Source organism: Phyllostomus hastatus, unplaced genomic scaffold, assembly GCF_019186645.2.
Source record: "Phyllostomus hastatus isolate PE091 unplaced genomic scaffold, TTU_PhHast_1.1 phas_scaffold_585, whole genome shotgun sequence".
Lineage (NCBI taxonomy): Eukaryota > Metazoa > Chordata > Mammalia > Chiroptera > Phyllostomidae > Phyllostomus > Phyllostomus hastatus.
Window position 1 is genome coordinate 21,267,553 of NW_025334037.1, and position 21,186 is coordinate 21,288,738.

At 50.5% G+C, this 21,186-nt stretch overlaps 1 protein-coding gene and 1 long non-coding RNA gene across 4 annotated transcripts; one reads left to right on the plus strand and one right to left on the minus strand.

The window, feature by feature from the left end:
• Positions 1-223: 223 nt before the first annotated feature.
• COMMD9 (COMM domain containing 9) lies at positions 224-9,553 on the minus strand. 3 transcript variants are annotated; one of them, XM_045825370.1, is made up of 6 exons: positions 9,398-9,553; positions 7,363-7,488; positions 5,398-5,537; positions 3,372-3,406; positions 2,420-2,523; positions 224-967 (listed from the first exon to the last, which is right to left on the minus strand). In XM_045825370.1, the coding sequence occupies exons 1-6, from the start codon at positions 9,446-9,448 to the stop codon at positions 827-829; spliced, it is 597 nt and encodes a 198-aa protein (XP_045681326.1). In that variant the 5' UTR covers positions 9,449-9,553; the 3' UTR covers positions 224-826. The 3 variants fall into 3 exon arrangements, with proteins under 3 accessions (XP_045681326.1, XP_045681329.1, XP_045681328.1); XM_045825373.1 differs by lacking the exon at positions 9,398-9,553 and having other exon boundaries at positions 5,398-5,714; XM_045825372.1 differs by lacking the exon at positions 9,398-9,553 and having other exon boundaries at positions 5,398-5,719.
• A 24-nt stretch (positions 9,554-9,577) lies between these two features.
• Positions 9,578-12,121, plus strand: LOC123810020. Its single transcript, XR_006784169.1, has 3 exons — positions 9,578-9,914; positions 11,035-11,199; positions 11,286-12,121. It is a non-coding gene; the product is annotated as an uncharacterized LOC123810020 (long non-coding RNA).
• The last annotated feature ends 9,065 nt before the right edge of the window (positions 12,122-21,186 follow it).

The window sequence follows — 21,186 nt, forward strand, 5'->3', positions numbered from 1 at the left end:
TGTCCCAGCTCTTGTGACAAGCACAAACTGTCAACCTTGCTTTTGCTCTTCACAAGACGCACAGAAGGTGGCGAGGGCCGCGCGCCTGGTTTCAGGTCACACTGGGGTCACGAGCTCAGCTGGGAATTAGGAAGCAGGGATCACCCTTACCAAGGATGGGCAGCACTGGCCTGAGGCAACAGTCTCAGGCGGAGGGTGAAGCTGCAAGGAGCGTGACCAGACGTTTTCAGAACTGCTGTTTATTCCCAGTCCCTTCCACGTCTTCACCCAGGCGTGGCTACATTTATCAGTGGCCCCCCCTTCAGACTTCCTGTGCTGACAGGTCCAGCCGGGCCGAGGGAGCAGGGAAGGCTCTGGACTCAGGGCGGGGGGCCCACTGCGGTGACGCTGCTCCGTGGGGTATGCCCAGTTTCTTGGACAGAGAAGCACGAGCCGCTGGCGTCGCCCAGCTGCTCCCCCCACGAGCTCCAGTGCTGGAAAGGAACTTATTAGACCAGCTCTCTCAGCAGACGCGCTGAGGCAGCAGCCGCAGCAAAGGCTCCCTCACCCGCCACTGCGGTAATCACTGCACGCAGAGCAGGGGCATTCCACAGAAGGAGGCTCCTGAGCACCGGCGTCAGAAAGAGGACGGAGAAGAGGAGGACGGCGAAGAGGAGGACGGCGTGGGGGCGTGGCTGCTACTTCCCGGTGCAGGTGTGCCTTCCAGACGGCAGCCCCCCTGCACCCCCACCGTCCCGTAGCTGCGGCCACCACAGGCTGGGCCGCCCACCCTGGGTCTCGAGGTGCTCCACCGCAGACAGCAGCTGGGGCCGGCAGCTGGCCGGGGTCATTTGTTGGCCATGGCAGAAAGCTGGTCTCGGATGCGGCCCAGCCCGTCCAACATAGTGTCCAGCGTTTCCTTACTCAGCTCCACGGTGACGGCTGAGACGAAGGGTTTGTCCCCACACAGGCTTGGGTCTTCTTGGACCTGAAAAGAGAACATGGCCCCCAAGTCAAAGTCACCTCACTTCCAAATGCCCAGAGAGGCTCTTTGCTTAGAGCTACAGACAGTCCTGGCCCTGGTGTCACTCAGCAACCGGAGAAGGAGGGAGATGCCTCAGAGGCTGGGGGTCAGCTTCCACTTGCAACAAGCACTCAGGGCGGGTACCCAAGAAACCGGGCTCGCTCCCACCCCGAGCGGCGCAGCAGTCAATGAGGAAACACCACGTGTTCATATTGGCAGTTTACGCAGGGGCCCTCGGGGTGCAGAAGAAGCCAGTGGGATGCAGGCAGGACACAGGGGTGGGCTAAAGTAGGTTTATAAAGCACTCTGTGCCGCCTGTGCTGGAGTATAGCAAGTAGACTGTGAAATGCGTAAATAATGGGGGCCGGCAATTTGAGCACTGCTTACTAGATTCTGCCTGAGTGCACTGTGATGTCCTCTTGCGTTAATGAAGCTTTGCAATAATCATAACCACACGAGCCACTGTAAACCTACTTTTGCCCACCCCTGTCTTATAACTTCCACTTATATTTATATCTCTTCTAAAAGGTGAGCTTTACTAATATTTAATAACGTAGAGGCAACCTTACATTTTCATTTCCTTACAAGTTTTGAGTTTCTGAGTGTCTGGTTAGTCAACACGGCCAGCCTCCCATTATGGAGTGTTAACTAGACAAACCCTCCGAATGGAAAATGCAGCTTAAACTGATTTCTGGAGAGAACTGTAAAGTGAAGCCCTGGCCGCCGTGGCTCAGATGGTTGGGTGTCATCCCACAAAGCGAAAGGTCACTGGTTCGATTCCCGGTCAGGGCACACGAGAGGCAACCGATTGATGTTTTTCTCTCACATCAATGTTTCTTTCCTTCTCTTTCTCCCTCCCTTCTCTTCTCTCTAAAAATAAATAAAATCTTATTTGAAAAAAAAAAAAAGAAGAACTGTAAAGTGAAGGTGACACCCAAGAGGCAGGAGCCTGGGAACAAGAAAATGAAGAAGTGACAGGTCTCCATCTGCTAACGGGGACGAGCCACGTGACCCCCAGTGACAACCGCATTGCGCTGCAGGAGAAGCTGGCTGATGCACAGCAAACCGTCCAGAAGGCCATTCGGAATCTGAAAGCGCTCTTCTTATTAAAGCTCAACTTCCCCAAAGGCCATAAGGTAACCTCTAGGTATTGGCAAATGTCTTTAAAATTTATGTTTTGTGTTTGTCTTATTATTTTAAAATTTCTACTCTCAGCGTATGCTTTATCATATCTAGGTTAATACAGCAACACACACATACTTTGTAAATAAATACTGTACTTGGGGGGGCTTGCTTTTTTTATTTATGGGGTCAGAGATGCCCATGCTTCAGAGACCGGTATTTTCCATGGTGTGCAGGGGCACCGAGTCAGTGCGGCCCCTTCCCCCCTCCCAGCGCGGGTGGCAGTGCACGCACCTTCATCTGCAGCAGGCAGGTGGGGACGGCCATGCGGCTGATGCTGTCGGAGGCGGTTTTGATGTCCACCCTCCAGTCCAGATCGACCAGGCGCGGCAGAGAGACTGTGGAGGGGACAGCTCGGCTCAGAGCTCACGCCGCCCGTGTTCGCCGAGCCTCTGCTCTGTGACCGGCGGCTCTGAGGGCTGTCCGTGGGCGACGCATGCGAGCCACACAGTGAGTCCCTGAGGGGGACGGGCCGGCGGGGCCCACTGCTCCGTGCCACCTGCACGTAGCACTGATTCCTGGCAGCAGCGTCCCCAGGCCTGTGCCTGGACACCCGAGGCCCCCGATGTCAGGGCAGAAGGGGAAACGACACAGGGCAGAGAAGGTGAGGTTGTGGCTGGAGCCTTCGGAGATGTGCAGCTTCCACAGCAGTGGAAAGAGCTTTAGTTCGAGGGACAAATGGACTTGGCTTGCAGGTGGGTTCTACCACCTGTCTGACCTCTGGGCCGCCACTTCCTCGCCTGTAAAGTGGGGATGATCTCGGCCGAGCTCCCAGGGTTGCTGGGAGGACTCACTCAGTTAGTGCAGGGAGAATTCTTCAGCACAATGACTGCCTCTGCGTGAGCTGAGTGATCATGTATTAAATACCCACTTCCACTCAAACTTTCAAACTGATTTCAATTATGGTTTTTGCCTAATAGAAATGTCATTATTTTAAGTATTTCACTTACTGCTTTGGATATTTCTGTTTTTGTTTTTTTTTAACAACGTGCTTATGTTGTATTAAGTTTATAATCAGAAAAAAGCTAATTATTTAAAAAGTGGAATCAAAAGGCAAACAACACGCACTGTTCAGCGGGATCAGGCTCATTCTGATTTTCGGTTAAAAGCTCAGCCACCTGGCAGACTCGGAGCTGGGGCTGGCAAGGAGGGGTGAGGAGGAAAAGGCCGACTTCTTGATACTCACTCAGACTTGCTTGGGCTTCAGTCCTCCACGTGGATCTGTTTGAGAGAGAAAGAGGAGGTAAAAATGGTGGGAAGGGGACGCGGACGGCGTCTTCTGATGATGAGAGGGGCCGTGGGCCCCGGCCCTGCCCCCCGACCCTGGGAGCTGCTAGCCTCCGACAGGCCAGGACCACAGAGATAGCCACGTTCCAACAAACAGTTGTTCGTTGTCTGTTTTGTAAAGCTCAGCGACTTCAAGGACACAAGTGCTGCTCTCACAACATAAGAAAAAGAGGAAAAGGCTTAATGCACTGTGACCTTGTTGTGCCCGTCACTCTCAGAGACAAAACAAAGGGCAACCGCGTCTCTTGTTACTGAGCACCTACTACACAATGCACTGCATCTTATTTTACTTTTTAAACTGTCTTTATTTTTAGAGAGGGGGGGAGGGAGGGAGAAAGAGAGGGAGAGAAACATCAATCGGTCATCTCTTGTACGCGCCCCAACCAGGTCGGACCCTGCAACCCAGGCCTGTGCCCCAACCGGGAATCAAACAACCTGTAACCTTTCACTTGGCCGCACACGACGCCCAACCAACCGAGCCACACAGGGAGGGGCCAGTGCACTACAGCATATGCCAAACACACCCAAACAGGCCTGTCTAACGCTACAGCGAACAGTGCGGCCGTGAGACTGGTGCCAAGCAGAGTCAGACTACAATGTGGTCACGTAGGAGGAAGTTTCTCAACAGACAACAAAACCCTCTGTCAACAGGCATTCTCTGTTATTCCTATTCGGGAGGTCTGTCCAAACCTGCTGCTGGCCAGTTCATGGAATCTGATTAAATTGTGTGTGTGTAAAAGGATTTCCCCAGCCAAGAAAATATGCAGAAAATTCACACAAAAAAATGAAACTGACCAAAAAACATGGCCAAAAAAGATGTTCAACATCACCAGTAGCAAAGACAGACAACTTGACATGAGGTACTATTTGCCATGTGTGAAACAGAAAAAATGTAAGAAAAATAAAAATTCTACCCTGGCTGGTGTGGCTCAGTGGATTGAGCACTGGCCTATGAACCAAAACATCACAGGTTTGATCCCCAGTCAGGGCACCTGCCCAGGTGGCAGGCCAGGTCCCCAATGGGGGGCGTTTGAGAGGCAACCGGTCAATGTATCTCTAGCACATTGAAGTTTCTCTCCCCCCCGCCTTTCTCCCTTCTCTTCTCTCAAAAATAAATAAAGTCTTTAAAAAGAGAAAACATACTCCCTCAGCACTGGTGGAGGTCTGGGGAGAAAGGCATATTGTGTCTTACTGGTGTAACAGTAGTTGGGTGACCTCTCTGATGGCATAAAGCCGAAGCCTCCACCGCCCACCGCCTGCGACAAATGTTCACTGAAGTGAAAATGGCCAACAGCATAAATGCCTAGCACCTGGGAATTTCTTAATTACATTACACATTGTTTCTTTATATAATGGCATATAGTTAGCCATTAAAAATGTTGCTGAAGGTGAATATTTATTGACCTGAAGTACCATGAACATTAATACTGTTAACTGCAAACACGCATGTTATAAAATGGCATCGTCCCATTGTGTTAAAAACCATGCCAACCTCTCTCTACACATGTAAGTGAAAAAACCAAACAGGTCCAGAAAGGCTCTCCATTCAGGAGGCGATACTGCTCAGCCCCTGAGCAGGGCTGAGGCTCGGGTGGCAGGGCTCGGGTTTTTTCTTGCTTACTCGTGTTTGCTTTTTAAGGACGAACCTGCTGCCCTGACCGGTGTGGCTCAGGAGGTTCGACATCGTCCCACAAAGCAAAAAGTCCCCAGTTCGATTCCAGGTCAGGGCACATGCCCGGGTTGCAGGCTTGGTTCCTGGCTGGGGCATGTACAAGAGGCAACTGATTTCATGTTCCTCTCCCTCCCTTCCCTCTCCCTTAAAAAAAAAAAAAGTAAATAAAAAAAAAAAGAGTGAACCTTCTACTTCTAGAACAGGAACAAACAGCATAAGCCTTACAAGGAACTCCCACGGAACGAGCACTCACATGTGTTCCAGGATGATTCTCGTCAGGAGGTTTTTGAGGTTCTGGTGGAAGTTTTCCGGGAAGAGAGCCAGAACCGCCTCGGCGGAGCCCAGGTCACGGAACACCGCCAGCCTGGTGAGGCGGTGCAGAGCCTGGAGCAGCTGCAGGAGGGAGATGGGCGTCCTGGGCGCTGAGGGAAAGCAGGCAGGGGCCGGGGCCAGGCTCTCCCCCCACCAGCCACACACTGTGACAGCCATTCACCGTGGCCTCGTGAGTCCTGAGGCCTCTTTCGCAGGAGCCGATGGCCACGTGCCTCGGTCTGTCCCTGAGCTCACCTGCTGCTCTAGAAAACAGACGCGGCCACCTGGCATGAGAAGCTGTCACCCTGCCGGAAACCCTGCTTTCGAGCAAAGAGTTACTGAGTACCCTTTTCCACTGCACAGACTCTGACCTCCAGTTAACTTTCTAGCCCAGCAATTTTCAAACAGTGCACCACAAGAAGTTTCAAAATATGCAGTACCTATTTAGTCAGGGGGCTGACCTCTCTTTCCCTTAGACTGTCAAATAAAAAGAGTGACAACAGTGAACACAACCATAGCCATCTGGTGTGCATAAATCAAAATTATACCTTTTTTGGGGTCAAATCTGCAAAAAAACATATGTTTAGTGTGCTGCAGAATTCTAGTAATCAGTTTCCGCACGCACCTGGCCAGAGCCTGAGGCTGTGCTGACCGAACTGTCTGCTCCCAGAGGTACTGGCCCCTGCGGGTTTGGGCGTTGAATCCTGAGTGGTGGGAGTGTCGTGGCCCTGTCCCTGGGCTGTCACCTGGGAGGACAGAGAACCACCGGCTCCAGGCTGGCTGTGCGGCCCGCCCTGCGGAAGAGGAGTGCTAGGACACTGTGTCCCACCCTTCCACCTTCCAGGCGTGGCTGTGGTCGCTCTGTGGACATAATGACGCTTAGCTGAACCTGAGGGGATTCTCTGGAGGTCACCTGCTGCTTTAGGGCATTCCCTGATGCCTCGGGAGGCTGTTCAGCAACAGACGGGCACGACCAGAGGACAGGAGACAGTAACCCCGCACTGAGAAGGAGAGGGAGTTAGTAGAGACCTCCCTAGCCTCTCTGCCCCCCAGGGCACCAACGTTCTGGGGTGTGTTCCCCACGGCTTCTAACAGGCCCCTAAGGTTGGGCCCCAGCTGCCCACAGAAGTGACCGCTCACTAACACACACACTGTTACTGGTCTGCCTCTCTTCCCTGTTTGATTTTCCCCACCTTCTCCTTTGTGGTTCCCAGAACCACCTCTCAAGTGATACCTGCACCCAAGTCTTTGCTTCAGGGTTATAGCTGTAGAACCCAAAGGAAGTCTCCAACTCAGCTTGATAATCGTACTTCTGCCTTTTACCCTTCCACAGCTAACTTCAACGAACAAAGCTCCGGGTTTAGAAACAGCAGCAGCAGCAGCAGCAGCACAGGCCAGTCTGGATGCACTCCCGTGTCGGAGTGCAACATCCCGTGAGTCCCTCTACTCTTCCTCTTGGCCACCAGCTGAGATCGCCCTCCCAGCCCGCACATCCTCCCTCACAGCACTCAGGCCGTGGAGCTCCTGCCACTGACCCCTGAGGAGTCTGCTTGAGCTATCCAACCAACGATTAGTGAGCAGCAGTGAGTGACAGGCTAGGAAAGAAAAGCACGAAACGGCTGGCTTCAGCCACACTGGTGGGTAACACATCTGAAAAGGAAAAGGTTGGGAACCCTGATTCTGGGTCAGTTCTCCCACCCACACCTCATTGACAATAAGGAAATAAAGGTTCAAAACCAAGGCTTTTAAGTTCACTAACATTAAAAAAACTACTTTAAATTGCTTTAATATCAATAGACATTTAAGGGGAAAAAACTTCCGTGGACACAGCAATGGCTGGGAGGACAAGAAAGAGACTAAGGAGTCGAGAGCCCAGCGGCCGAAGGTCATTTCTGACCACACTGACCTGCTCCGCCTCCTCCTGGGTCACAGACAAGCTGGAACACGTGGTATCCAAGAGTGTTTTTGAGCCGAGGGCTGACCTGGAAAAGCTCTCTTGGCATAGCTGTCTGACAACGTCTTTTGAGGAGGCCTAGAAATTAATTCACAGATGGAAAAGCAAATAAACAGTTGATGAAAACAGATGTTTTAGAACAGTTTTGTCCCTATATGTATGTGATGGTATGACACCGTGTTGACACTCCAGATTTAACAGTGCGTAGGACACTCTCATGTCTGGGATGATGGATTCGGAGTACTTTTCCTTATTCTTCCTGTTAAGCACAACAAATGTCCCTGGGCATCAGGTGGAGAACAAACCCAAGGTGACTCTGAAAGGGGGAGAGGAGGAGACAGCCCTGCTGTGGACCTCACGGCCAGGGAATGGCATGGAGGTGAGTCCCCTGGGCTTTCTTTTTGTTCACTTATCTCAGACTCAGAGCTGAAGACGAGGGCAACGGAACACGCCAATGGGTGCAGAAAGAAGAAAGCTCCAACAAATACCTGCTCTCTAGCCAAGGGACCAAGAAAAGGGCAGCCCAGCAACACAGAAAACCTTAGACAGCAACAGCTCTCTACTCCCATCAGACACCACAGAGAGAACGGCGGCCCTGCCCTCACCCGGCGGCCTCACTTCCCTCATGAACACGTCCAACAGCTGTTTGTTAAGTACGTGCTGTATGTCAGGTGTTGGGGTAAACTTGTCGGCGATACATTTGTGAATAACATTAGATGCCTTTAGGGATGAAGATACAGAAGAACACGGGGGAAGTGGTTAAAACAACAGAGGGACCACGGCATGGACCAATGAGGAATGTTGTGCCGTGAATGATGAACTTGTGCCCCACATGACTGCTGAGTGTAATTAACTCTACCCTCTTCGTCTGGTGTGTTTGAAAAAAAAAAAAGTCTCTCATGGATCTCGCAGTCTTGTGAGAAAGACGGACAAATCGATGCATAATGTCCGCTAGTGACAAGAACTGTAAACTGCAGAGGAAGATAAAGCCGCCCCTTCCTACAGGAGGAGCCTGAAGTTAAGCAAATAATTCCAATCGATCATTTCATTCCATCCTTACAAAGACCTGTGAAGTACGTCCCTTCCGGCCTTACAATCTTTCAAATGATGATCAGGAGAACTTCCGGCCCTTATATAGGTCAAAGTGATGGGAGACTCAAATGTTGGGAAATTTTTAGTCTCAGGTAATAGTTAATAAGCTTAGTAAGCAACGTATGTAAAAAGCCATTGTTTCAGGAACTGAAGATACAGCCCACCCTGACTCCAGGAGACCTTAAGCAGTTCAAGATGGTATCTGAATCACTGTGCTCCAGGGAGAGCAGTCCACCACCCAGGGCACAGATGAAAGAATGCTGCAGCTTTTATCTGATTAACTTTTCCCTGAATTCCAAAGCCCTTACCTACGCTTGTCTTCCTTCCGCTTAAAAAAAGGGAAGGTTTAAAATAGAAGTTTAGACGGTCTGTTACGGTACAATCCCACTGTCTTCTCAGATCGCCCGCCATCTGAATAAAGAGCCCATAAAGATTCAATCACTGGTAGGTAACAGGCTGCATGAACACCGGCTTTTCCGGTTTCAAAAGCAAGTACAGAAAACCCAGGACTGTGGAGAACAAAGAATGTGCACTTTACTCAGGGCTGGGCGCATGCAGAAATAATTTCTCTACTGCCCAGCACTGCACAGGGACTGCTGGATGCAATCTGAACTGTCCACGTGGATCCAGCAATTACCACCCTAATGCACCGCTCAGGAAAACCAGCAGCGCTTTCACAATCATCTTATTTGTCCCCCCACCACTGTCAGGCCGGTATTAATTTTATTCTTTCTTGTAAACAGCTCAGAAAGGGGCAGCGACTTGCCCCGGGGCCACAGAGAGGCAGTGGCAGAGTCGTGGCTCCAAATCAAGGTCCGTTTATCCCCAGTTCCGATTCCATCTAAAATCCCGGGGACAAAGAGCCGCCTCACGCTGTCCCCACGCTCTAGTTTACCTTCAACAGGCTCTGGAGTGCTGCAAAATTTTCCGCAGTCAACGCAGCCATTTTCCCCAGGTCATGTGACCACTTCCACGGGGAAGCGCGGTCTCCGCGGCCGCGCGGGGCAGGCCGGGGGCTGTAGTCCTTTACGGTGGCGGAAGCCTCCCGGGGCTGGGGCCCCTGCGAAATGGGGCGGAGCCAGCCAAGCAGGGCGCGACGTCTGGAAGTTCTGTTGGGCGACTTGAAGGCTGTGGGATCGGAGGACGTGGGCACCGTTTGGTTTCCAGGGGAGGAAATGACTTAGCTTGTTTACTTACCAGATCAGGAAAAACCCTGATTTTTTCCCTGACCCGAGTGGATGGGCTAGCTGATTTGAGGAATGCGCCTTCATTGGCAGAAGCCTTGGGAACTCAGCTACCTAGCTGCTTGGAATTGAAATGTGGCTGTGCGTGTCGGAATTCTTGGAATTTATCCCTCCCCGCATTTCGGAGAATGTAAAATTGCTTTCACGTGTAGTTTCTTTATGTGTGCGGTAGGTAGGAGCTGGTACTATTTGCCTTACCCAGACGGGGAAACTGAATCAAAGTTTTTAGTAACTTTGCTATAGTCCTAGGGGAGATCCGTTCTGAAGAGCAGGTGAAGAAGCATTTAGAAGAGTCGGGGTAGGTCTGGAATCAAGTGAAAAAAGTGAAGGGATTAAGCAGTGCACATGGGTAGTTAGAGAATAGTCAGAGATGTAGGCTACAGCATAGGGAATGTAGTCAATAATATCGAGATAACTAAGTATGGACCAGGTGGGTACTTGAAACATCAGTGGACCATGTAAAGTAATAGGAGTTTTTAACCACTGTTTTGTATCTGAAACTAATACAGACTAATTTTGAATATAAACTGTAATTGAAAAGTAAAAAATAAATTAAAATAGAAATTACCTACTAGGTTCCTATCACACTTGTGGGGGAATTCACGGAAATGATTTTATTCCTTTGTTCAACGAGATAGTTACAGTGAATGTGGCAGGTGGTTTTTGGTAGGTAGTACAGGACTGATTTTTTAAGGAAACACCTGTCTCCTTTGCACCCCAAACCCAGTCTCTGTCATTTCCCTTATCCACCTTTAGTATCTGGTTGACTCACTGTTTTTTCCACCCCCATTTCCTTAGCAAAATTTGGCTCAAAATTTTAGCTTGATAAGTTCATGCTAAAAAAAAGAATTCCTAATTGTGAAATTCCAGACATTGGTAAACTAGGACATTTTTTCCAAGGCTTCCTACTTCTCTCCCTTTTCCTTCTCTCTCTCCTGTTCTCTGTCGGGGTGTTGTCCAGGCCCAGGAAAATAAACCCGGGTTGTGTCAGGATGAACCCATACCTGGACTAGAAGATTTTAGAGCCACATTGAAATGGAGTCCTGAGTCTACCTCTATTTCTTGGCCTCTCCCTCTTCTCTTCTCCGGGGGTCCACATGGCTTGATTCTTATTCTTCTCCCATGAGCCACTGTAAGCTGTAGGTTTAACACCTGCCTGTATCCATAGGGGCCAGCCTACGCCTTGAATGAATTGAATGTGTGTTCAATAAACAACATCCCAAAAGTGGTTAGACTAAGATTAATTCCTGTGATTTGTTTGTGGGGGGCATTGCCTTCCTATTTGCAGGATGTGCCTTCTTGTCTGATTTTGGAGAAGTGAGCAGTGTGGTCACCAGCCTTCAAGACGGCCCCCAAAGATCCTTGCCTGCTGGTATTCACACCCCTGCGTAGTTCCCTCCCACACTGTACGGGGATTGGTCCGTGTGACTGACAGCTGATGGCAGAAGTGATGGTATGTTGCTACTGAGATATGAAAGGCTGCACCTCCTGATGCTCTTTCATTTGGCCGCTCTCTTTTTCTTGAACCTCTTGCTCTAGGGAAAGCAAGCTGTCACGCTGCGAGCAGTCCTCTGGAGGGGTCCATGTGATGAAAAACTGAGGCCTCCAGCCAGTAGCCAGCCTGCCAACAGCCTCATTGCCGAGTTTAGAAGCTGGTTCTCCAGCCGCAGTACAGCTTTGAAATGACGGTAGCCTTGACCAACGTCCTCACTCTAACCTCGTGAGGGATTCTGAGCCGGAAACACCCAGCCAAGCCACTCCTGGATATCTGACCTTCAAAAACTGTATGCTTGTAAATGTTTGTTGTTTTAAACTACTAAGTGTTGAGGTACCTTGTTACGTGACAGTCAAAACACACACAAAAACGATAAGGCAGAGGGACTTTAGAATTCAATCTCAGTTTGAATCCCGACTCTGCGTGTTATTAACTGTACTTTGAACCAGTTCTTGAACTTCTCTGAGTCTGTTTCCAAATCTGTAAAATGACGTTGCTCATACCTTCTCAGAGAGCACCGCTGAGTAATAGGTGCTACCCCAGCTGGAGAATTCCAGCTCCCCTTGTCCTCGTGGGCAGGTCAGGTATGAAGGGATCCCCTGGGCTCCAGTTGGCCAGGCAGGGCCTCATGCCTGCCCCGTGGCATCCCGCTGGTGCAGGCTGCCCAGAATGCCCCTACCATGTTGCTTTGACAGGTTTGCCTGTGGGCTGGGGATCTCCCAGCAATTCCTCAACCATAAACATTTTCACAGGAAGAAACAGAACGGAATATTAGAGTTCAACATTTCCATGATTTGGTCTCACTGCCTGGTTTTTCTTAAGATTTCTTTCCAATTCTGGGTATAGCAAACTGTGCTTTCTTATATTTATTTAATAAACTTACCAGCCTCCATCTAAGTCTCTGACACACTTATTGATTTTTTACTTTCCATAACAATCCTATGCAATACACACATGCACAGAGTGCTATTAGTTTTCCCATTCTACATAGGGGGAAACTGAGTTACAGAGAAGTTTGGTAGCTTGTCCAAGGTCACACAGCACAGTAGTGGCAGAGCCCATATTCAGACTTGAGGAGTCTGACTCCACGGTCTGAGCTGTTACCCACCAAACTGGACCTGTCTCCTCGTCTTCCCATAGCTGAAAACTCATGCTGCTTTGGTCTGGATGTCGGACTACCTTCCCCGGGGGGCAAAAACGGTCTAAGGGTGTTCCTGGACAGGTGACCCAGTGATGTGGTGAGAGACAGTGTGAGGAGTAGAAGGGGGTACCTCGGGCTTTGGGAAAAGCCCCAGGTTCATTTCCTGGCTCCTGTGTACTTTTGGCAAGTTACTTCATCTCTCTGGACCTCAGTTTCCTCATCTGTAGAATGGGAACACCAGTCATTAAAATACCTTTCGACTATTAGGAGGAGCTTCAGGATGACTTATACCCCAAAGCGGGAAGGATCTGGGGACCGTGCCTGCCCCGGCAGCGCTTCCCTGTGCCGCGGGAAAGGGTTTGCCCTGGGGTGACCAGCCAACTCAGTTTTCCCAGGAATGAGGGATTTCTTGGAACACAGGACTTTTTGTACTAATGCTGGGACAGCCCTGGGGAAACCAGGCCAGTCGGTCACCCTCGTTTGAGCTCTGATCCCCTGAGGAAAGCCATCTTTGCAGAGCGCTTGTGCTCCCCCAGGGGGGCTGACGCTAAGAGAACGGTATGGATGCAGAAGTGTTTTAACTGAAGGGAGTCAAGGGTAGCAGTCTTAGTTGGGGGTTCTTTTTTTGTGGTGACAGTATTATTGTGATGTAACTCACATATGCAATTTACCCATTTAAAGGCTACAACTTAGTGGATTTTAGCGTATTTACAGAGCAGTAGAAGCATCACCACAGTCCGTTTTAGAGCATGATCACCACCCCTGAAGGTCACTGTGCCCTTCAGCTACCCAGCCCCAAACCCTCTCCATCACACCCCAGCCCTGGGCCACCTCTCACCTCCTTTCTGTCTCCGCAGATTTGTGTATTCTGGCCATTCCATAAAAATGGAATAATCTGCTACGTGATCTTTTTTATTGTTTTTTTTCCCCCTCCACTTATCCCAATATTTTGAAGTGCCTCACGGTGTAGCATGTATCCGTACTTCATTCCTTTCGATTACTAAATAATTTCCACTGTGTGGCTGCACCACATGCTGTTTATCCATTCACCCGCTCGCTGATAGATAGTTGGGTGGTTTCCTTCTTCTGGCTGTCATGAGTAATGCTGCTGTGAACACGCTTGAACAAGTTTCTTTGGATTCATGTGCTCATTCCTCTTGGGGTATATGTATCCAGGAGTGAAGTTACTGGGTCATGTGGTAACTCTGTGTTTCCCTTTTTGAGGAAGTGCCAGGCTGTCTCCCAAAGCGGTTGCACCATTTCCCATTCCCGTCAGCAGTGTGGGAGGGCCCCGAGTCCCCGCCTCCTGGCCGGCACTTATCCTTAGGCCTTTTTGTCCGCAGCCACCCCCGCGGCTGTGGCGTGGCACCTCATCGTGAGCAGTGTTGCTTTGAAATTGCATTAGCACAGCAAGCACGTTTCATCCCGTGGACTGCTTCGGTTCGTTTGGTGAAGATTTGGGGGCTTAAGTCCCCCAGTTTGCCCTCTGGTCCCACCACCAGGTTCCAACTGCCTTATCCAGGAACATCTGCGTGAGGTGGTCCTGCAGGGTGGGCTCCCTCGCTTCCCCGGTTTCCCTTTTCCTCACCCCCGTTTCATGGACTGAGGGGAGGGTAGTGTCTGGGCAGAAGGGGCTGCTCTGTCTTTCTGGTCTGAGGCTCCAAGCTAAGGGGTGGCTTTGAAGTGAGCTGGTCGCTCACCAGGAGACCACAGGCAGCCTGAGGCCAGAAGAACCGATAATGACAGGCACGCCCTGGCTTGGAAATGCCATCTGTGTCCGGATCACAGGCTGTGTGATTAGGGGCTGACTCTGCACAAACAATGTCTTAGTTGACACGGTGTTTAAAAATGGGGAGATGTGATACGAACATTCAAATTTCTGGCTCTTTAAAAACATTTGACAGGCCTAGCCATGCTGCTCCCACCTGTCTACACTGCAGTGGTTGGCTGGGCCTGCATCCTGGCTGCCCCCCCCCCCCCCGCCCCCGATGCCCAGGCGTGGGCTCTCAGAACCCCTACCATCCCTGCTGCTCTCTGTGGGCCACAGTTAACCCTCTCCATACATTTGTCACCTGCTTATCCCTGGGAGTATTGGTCAGTGCCAACTTCCCTCAGGGACCCAGTGGGGGAAACATAGAATTTGGGTATTTGGGATCCCAGGTTTCCATCCATCTCTGAACCGTCTCCTCACAAATCTAAGCCAGTGGCAGGTGTGATGTGATCATCTAAGTTGTCACTCATGCTTCTTGAGGGACGTCTATGGCCGAAGCACTGTTCTAGGAGTTTTGCATGGATTCGTACATTTAATCCTGACAGTGACTCCAAATAACTCCAGTTTTCAGGTGGGAAACCTAACAGTCAGAGAAGAAACGTGCTCACGGGCCACAGGTAATTAGCGACACAGCCAGGACTTGGAGGCAGGAGCAAACGAGGTCTTGTTGCGCCCTGGTCCACCACCGGGTTTCGGTGGAGGACACAGTGGAAGGGTCCCTCTGGCCTGACCCACTGCTGCTAATAGGCTTGTGGCTGGGCCACTGTCCCTGCCAGGTGCCCCTCACTGAAGTCAAGACTTGGAGGAGACGATATGTGTGCTTGCAGGGGTGATGCCTGTGATTCCTTTCGGCTCTAACTCGTGGGGAGCCTCTGAAAGCTGGTCAGGGAAGGGGAGAGGGTGAGGACCCTCCTGAACAGGTGTCCCCTCCCCCATTACAGAGCACCCCAGGCTGGAGGGCAAGGCTCCTCTCCCAGGTCCGAAGGGCCCGGTGGCTGTGATTTGTGGGTTCCAGACACAGCAGACCCAGGAGGGCATCGTGGCCTCGTTTCTCGCCCTCCTGTCCCCAGGAGTAACACAGAAGTGGCTGATAACACCCAGCATTGTCCTCACACACACAGGCCCTATTGTTTCCCCAATACACAGGGAGGAGGCTGTGACAATGGCCTTGAATGGCACTTCACTCTCCTTTCTCCAATGTTACACTTGTTTTTCAGTTCTGGAATCGGCTAAACAATTATTTCCTGCGGGGTGTATCAGCTTTTCATCTTGACTGCCCCTTTCCTCCATCAGTCCTCAGGCCCCGGGTCAGTGGGAATGCATGCAGAGCCAGGATCAGAGGGAGCTGGGCCTGTTGAAATGTCACCTTCTCAGGAGGCTGGAAGGCTGGGGGACCTCATGCCTCCCCTGCAAGAAGGGACCTGCCCTGGAGGAAGGAACCAGACCAGGTAACATAGGAGAGAGGCTGAGAGCTGCTGGCGGGCACCGGGGTGGGAGGCGGTGCTGAAGGCTCAGCCCCAGGGGAATGGGTTTCTGGGTTCAAGACATTCTGCCAACAAACAGGCAATAGCAGCTGAGGTCACTCTGCCTGTCTGACCCCCATTCAATGCCTCTGATGTTTTTTGGTGACCAGAAACTTCAGGACCCATGTGAGTTCATTGAGATGGTTGTTCCCTTAGTAATGGCTGCCATTACTGTGCTCTTACTATCTGTATTGTATCTGCATGCACGTTACTGTATGCATCTTTATTTATTGGCTTAGCTATTGATAAATAAATAAATGGGTATCTATTATAGCAAACACTTATACAATGTACTTCCCATTCTTGCTTGAGTCAAACCTAGGCAGTCTGGTCCTAGAATCGGTGCTTTTCATCACCATGCCTCTTGTATACTGTTCTTGACGATAAACCAAGGCCATCCCAAGGTTTCACTCTGACAGGCAGTGATAACTGTGTGCATTGAGTCTTCTGCCCTGTGCCAGGCACTGCTTTAAGTGTTGGCACTGATTTCCTTGTTTACCCCACATGGTGACCCTGTTGCATAGGTACTTCTATTATATCCACTTTGTGGATCAGGACATTGAAGTACAGAAAAGTAAAGTAACTCCCCCTGGGTGCTAAGTGGCAGAGCCAGGATTTGAACTCTGTTCTCCCTGGGGAGCTGTGTGAATCTAAAGCCTGCCCTGCCCCGTGGCTGGTTTGGAGTTAGTGTCCTCCTCTGGGTCAGCCAGTGTAGCGGGTGGCATTCTGTCTAGGCTTGGTAGAGCCTGAGTTGTCAGTTCGATGAACACAAATGCTCTTAAATGGTTTGTCAGTTGTCATTAGCTTTTGTCTTGCTTGGAAAAGATGGAATTGCTTCATGGTGACAGGGAAGGAATTTAGAATGCCATCTCTTACTTGGCCGGAGACTGGGCTGAGGCACCCCGTGTGTAGGAGGATGCATGTTGAATAAACGGGACTCACAGGGTGTTTCGGGAAGCCAACTCCCCTATCACTGCCCCTGACTTTTTTCAGTGGAGCCCCACTCTTGCCTTGCCTGGGGAGGAAAGTTAGGGCCGGTCCAGGACTGTCCAGTGGCCTTGCTGGTTCCCTCACTGTCTCAGTTCAGCCACTGACGTGTCTGAGTCTGTGGACTAACCCAGACCTAAAACTGTGCTCCAAGTGGGTGCCCCTGTTCCTCCTCCAGCTGATGCCTGGAGTTGGGGAAGGGGGTCTGTGGTCAGCCCCTCACCTTATGCTTCCGTCTGGCTCACTGAGGATTCTGAACCCAGGTGGGGAGAGGGTGTGGGGGACAGGGACAGGAGAGGAAGGCGAGGGGCCGGAAGTTCTTAAGTGGTTAATAATACTCAGATAGGCTGGCATCCCACTGGCTGGGCCTAGTGGGTGCTTAGACCTGATTTCTTCATCTCCTGCATGATTTTGTGAATATTTCAGAGAACACTCTCTGAACTGCTGGACCCTGGACACTGACTGCCCTGGACCCTCTCCTTGGTCCCCAGCCACTAAGTGGTGCTGTGTGAGTTTGCTGGAGCTGCCGCAGCAAATGCCACAGACTCGGGGTCGGAAGCAGCAGAACTGGCTTCCTCACAGTTGCAGAGGCTAGGCGTCTGAGATCAAGGGGAGGGCAGGGCTGCTTTCTTCTGAGGCTCCTCTCCTTGGCTTGCAGTTGGCCACTTCCTTCCCATGTCCACACACGGTTTTTGCTCTGCATGCGAATGGCTGGTGTATTTCTGTGGGTCCAAATCTCCTCCTCCTATAAGGACACCAGTCCGATGGCATTAGGGCCTTATTTTATTTTATTTATTTCTTTTTTCTTTTTTGTAATTTTAATTGTTGTTCAAGTACAGTTTTCTGTCTTTTACTCCCATCCCATCCTACCCCTCAGCCCTCCCCACCTCCCTCCCATTTCCACCCCCCCTAGTTTTTGTCCATGTGTCCTTTATACTTGTTCCTGTAAACCCTTCCCATTCTCCCCTGAAATTCCCTCCCCTCTCCCCTCTGGTCACTGTCAGCCTGTTCTCTATTTCAGGGTCTTTGGTTATATTTTGCTTGTTTGTTTGCTTTGTCATTTAGATTCCTGTTAAAGGTGAGATCATATGGTATTTGTCTTTCACTGCCTGGCTTATTTCACTTAGCATGATGCTTTCCAGTTCCATCCGTGCTGTTGCAAAGGGCAGGAGCTCCTTCTTTCTTTCTGCTGCATAGAATTCCATTGTGTAAATGTACCATAGTTTTTTGGTCCATTCATTTACTGATGGGCACCTAGGTTACTTCCAACACTTGGCTATTGTAAATTGTGCTGCTGTGAACATTGGGGTGTATAGGTTCTTTTGGATTGGTGTTTCAGGGTTCTTAGGATATAATCCTAGCAGTGGAAGTGCTGGGTGAAAAGTCAGATCCATTTTTAGTTTTCTGAGAAAATTCCATACTGCTTTCCATAGTGGTTGTAGCAGTCTGCAATCCCACCAACAGTGCACTAGGGTTCCCTTTTCTCCACAACCTCTCCAACACTTGTTGTTTGTTGCTTTGTTTATGATGGCCATTCTGACTGGTGTGAAATGGTATCTCATTGTGGTTTTAATTTGCATCTCTCCGATAGCTAGCAATATTGAGCATCTTTTCATGTGTCTCTGGATCCTCTGTATGTCTTCCCTGGAGAAGTGTCTGTTCAAGTCCTTTGCCCATTTTTCAATTGGGTTGCCTGTCTTCTTAGAGTGGAATCGTGTAAATTCTTTATATATTTTGGAGATTAAACCCTTGTCTGAGGTATCATTGGCAAATATGTTTTCCCATACAGTTGGTTCTCTTTTTATTTTAATATTGTTTTCTTTAGCCATGCAGAAGCTTTTTATTTTGATGTGATCCCATTTGTTTATTTTTTCCTTTATGTCCCTTGCTCTAGGGGACATATCAGTAAAAATGTTGCTGCAAGAAATATCTGAGATTTTCCTGCCTATGTTTCCCTCTAGGACTTTAATGGTGTCACGGCTTATATTTAAATCTTTTTTTCCACCTTGATTTTATTTTTGTGTATGGTGTCAGTTGGTGCTCAAGTTTAGGGCCTTATTTTAACAGATTGTCTTTAAAGCTGTCTCTGAATGCAGTCACATGTTGAGGTCCTGGGCACTAGGGCTTTAACACATGAATTTGGGGAGGACACAGGTCAGCCGTACCAAGTGCAGCTGGAAGTTTCCACTCCTCCTGGTGGCCCTCTTCAGAACGACCTGCACAGCCACAAGGTTGCCTGTTGTACCCCTCTGGCTTGGGGAAAACACCCAATGTGCCTTTACCCTGGCAAATCCAAAGCCACCGCTCCCCATCACTGCAGCTGGCTGCCCTGCATGTGAGGTTTCTTAGGCCTGATTCAGACACAACCCTCGGTGAGTCCCAGCTCCCAGGTCATAGGGCCTTTGAGATAGCTCTTGGGGAGTCAGGAGTGGGCAGTTGGAACGTGGCAAGCACCCCTCGCTCATTCTAGAGCTCCTTCTCTGCTCTCCCATTGACTTCGTCACCCAACCCACCCTGTGGGCTGGAGGTGGTCAGATAAAGGGAAGCCAGGAGCCCCGCATGATGCTGTCACAGCTTACTTTGGAATGTGTCATCATCTCATGGCTTCAGCACAACCTGAGATGAAAATCGCTTTTCCCTCCTGCTGTGCATGCAACCCCTCATTTAATTTTCATGAAGGACCCTGTGAGGGAGGGAGGAGCCTCACGCAGCCGAAGGGGTAGGTGCTCAGATCGGCCCAGGCCTCACTCAGGACAGACTGTTCAGCTCTCAGGGGGGATGGGCGTGGAGATTCTGGCTTTGACCCCCTTCGCCGTCACTTCCTGGGCCTTCACCACCAGGGTTCCCAGAGGTTTCGTGCCGGGTTTTGTTCTGTGCTGCTAAAAACATCCCTTTGAGCAGAATGTTATAAAGGTGAAAAGGTGAAATTCCTGCTTGTGCTTCAGGTGTGATGCAGGGGCTGGTACCAGCAGTGACAAGGATGTCAGGAACCTTCTCAGGCACAGTAGGAGGTGAGCTGCATGGACCAAGGGCCTCTCTGCTTGAAGCCCCTGCCCCTCCCCCTGCATAACCGAATCAATGGCATAACGATATGGATGTGGAATATCTTTTGTTGTAGGCGTTCATAAACTGTACTGTGTTCTGAAAATCCTCTTCCAGGCAAAAGGGGCCATCCCATGTCACTTTCTGTTTCCTAGGAAGTACTTCACTTTAAGATGGCTTCAGAAGTTTTCTAAGAAAACTTTTTTGCTTAGATTTTTGATTATTTTTAAAAAGATTTTACTTATTTATTTCTTTTTAGAGAGAGGGAGAGGGAGGGAGAAAGAGAGGCAGAGAAATAGTATGTGGTTGCCTCTCACACACCCCCAACCAAGCACCCAGTCTGCAACCCAGGAATGTGTCCTGACTGGGAATTGAACCAGTGACCCTTTGGTTCCCAGGCCAGGACTCCATCCACTGAGCCACACCAGCCAGGGCTAATTATTATTATTTTTTAAAAATAGAAACAGTCCAGGGTGCTGTTGCCCTCCTTCACAGTTTGCTAGGAAAGGGAGGACAACAAATGGGCCTGGCAGCCATGGGGAGGCAGTGTGCCCAGGCTGTGTCCTGTCCGTGTGGGAGCAGCACTGGGCTGGGCTGGGCTGGGCTGGGCTGGGCTGGCATCGGGGCCCAGGGAAGGGACTGAGATGGACTAGGGCTGCAGCTGACTCAGACCAGGGGGGAAGGAAAGGATGATATTTCTGTCCACCCACTTAGCAAGTACTTAATGAACACCTCAAGCACTCTGGGCACTCTTGCCAGGAGGCACGGATCGGTGAATGGGCCCTGGAGACAAGCGACATCTGGGTTTCTCTCTGGGCTCTCCAAGGCAGGTGAGGCACTGGAAGGTGGGCATACCAGGTGGAGAGACTGGAGGCAGGGAGAGGCATGGGGTAGATAGTTTTGAATGGCTAGAGGCCAAGGGAGTTGGGAAGGCACGGCCAGAACAGGGAGAAGGAAGGAGGTGGTAGCTGCCAGGTTAGTACTTGAGGCTGGGTGAGGAGGCTGGGCCCAGAGGGTCCACAGCAGGGCTTGAGGAAGGGAAGCAAATGGAGTGGGTTTGCCTTTAGAGAGCAAGCTCTGAGGCAGGACAGGGACATGATGCAGCATGGGAGGTGTTAAGACTCAGGGAACTGGGCCAGAGAGGATGAAGGGCTAGACCAAAGCCTGGCCTCCGGAATGGAGAGGGGAAGGGGTCAGGCCAGAGAAGGTAGGGGACCCACGTCAGCTCAACAGAGGGAGGTGTCTAGAATGCCCCATTGGTTTCTAACCTGGAACACTGGAGAGAGGCCAAGCATTACCAAAGGGTGTGTGTGTGCACGCACAGGGGGACAGCTGGGCTGGGATTGCAGGAGGCTGGAAGCTCTTCTCAGCAGGCGGAATTGGGGCACCAGGGTTGTTCTGCCAGGAGCTGAGTGCTTGGGAGAGGGAAGAAAGGGGACACATTCCATTCCTCTGAGAGCTTACAGCCCATTGGAAGAAAA

Excerpts from the sequence above, each read along its gene's own strand:
- COMMD9 (XM_045825370.1), bottom strand. The coding sequence starts at position 9,448 with ATGGCTGCGTTGACTGCGGAAAATTTTGCAGCACTCCAGAGCCTGTTG. Across the intron at positions 7,489-9,397 it reads CACTCCAGAGCCTGTTGAAG|GCCTCCTCAAAAGACGTTGT; the intron begins GTAAACTAGAGC and ends ATTAATTTCTAG. Across the intron at positions 2,524-3,371 it reads TGAAGCCCAAGCAAGTCTGA|TCTCTCTGCCGCGCCTGGTC; the intron begins GTGAGTATCAAG and ends TCCCCTCCACAG.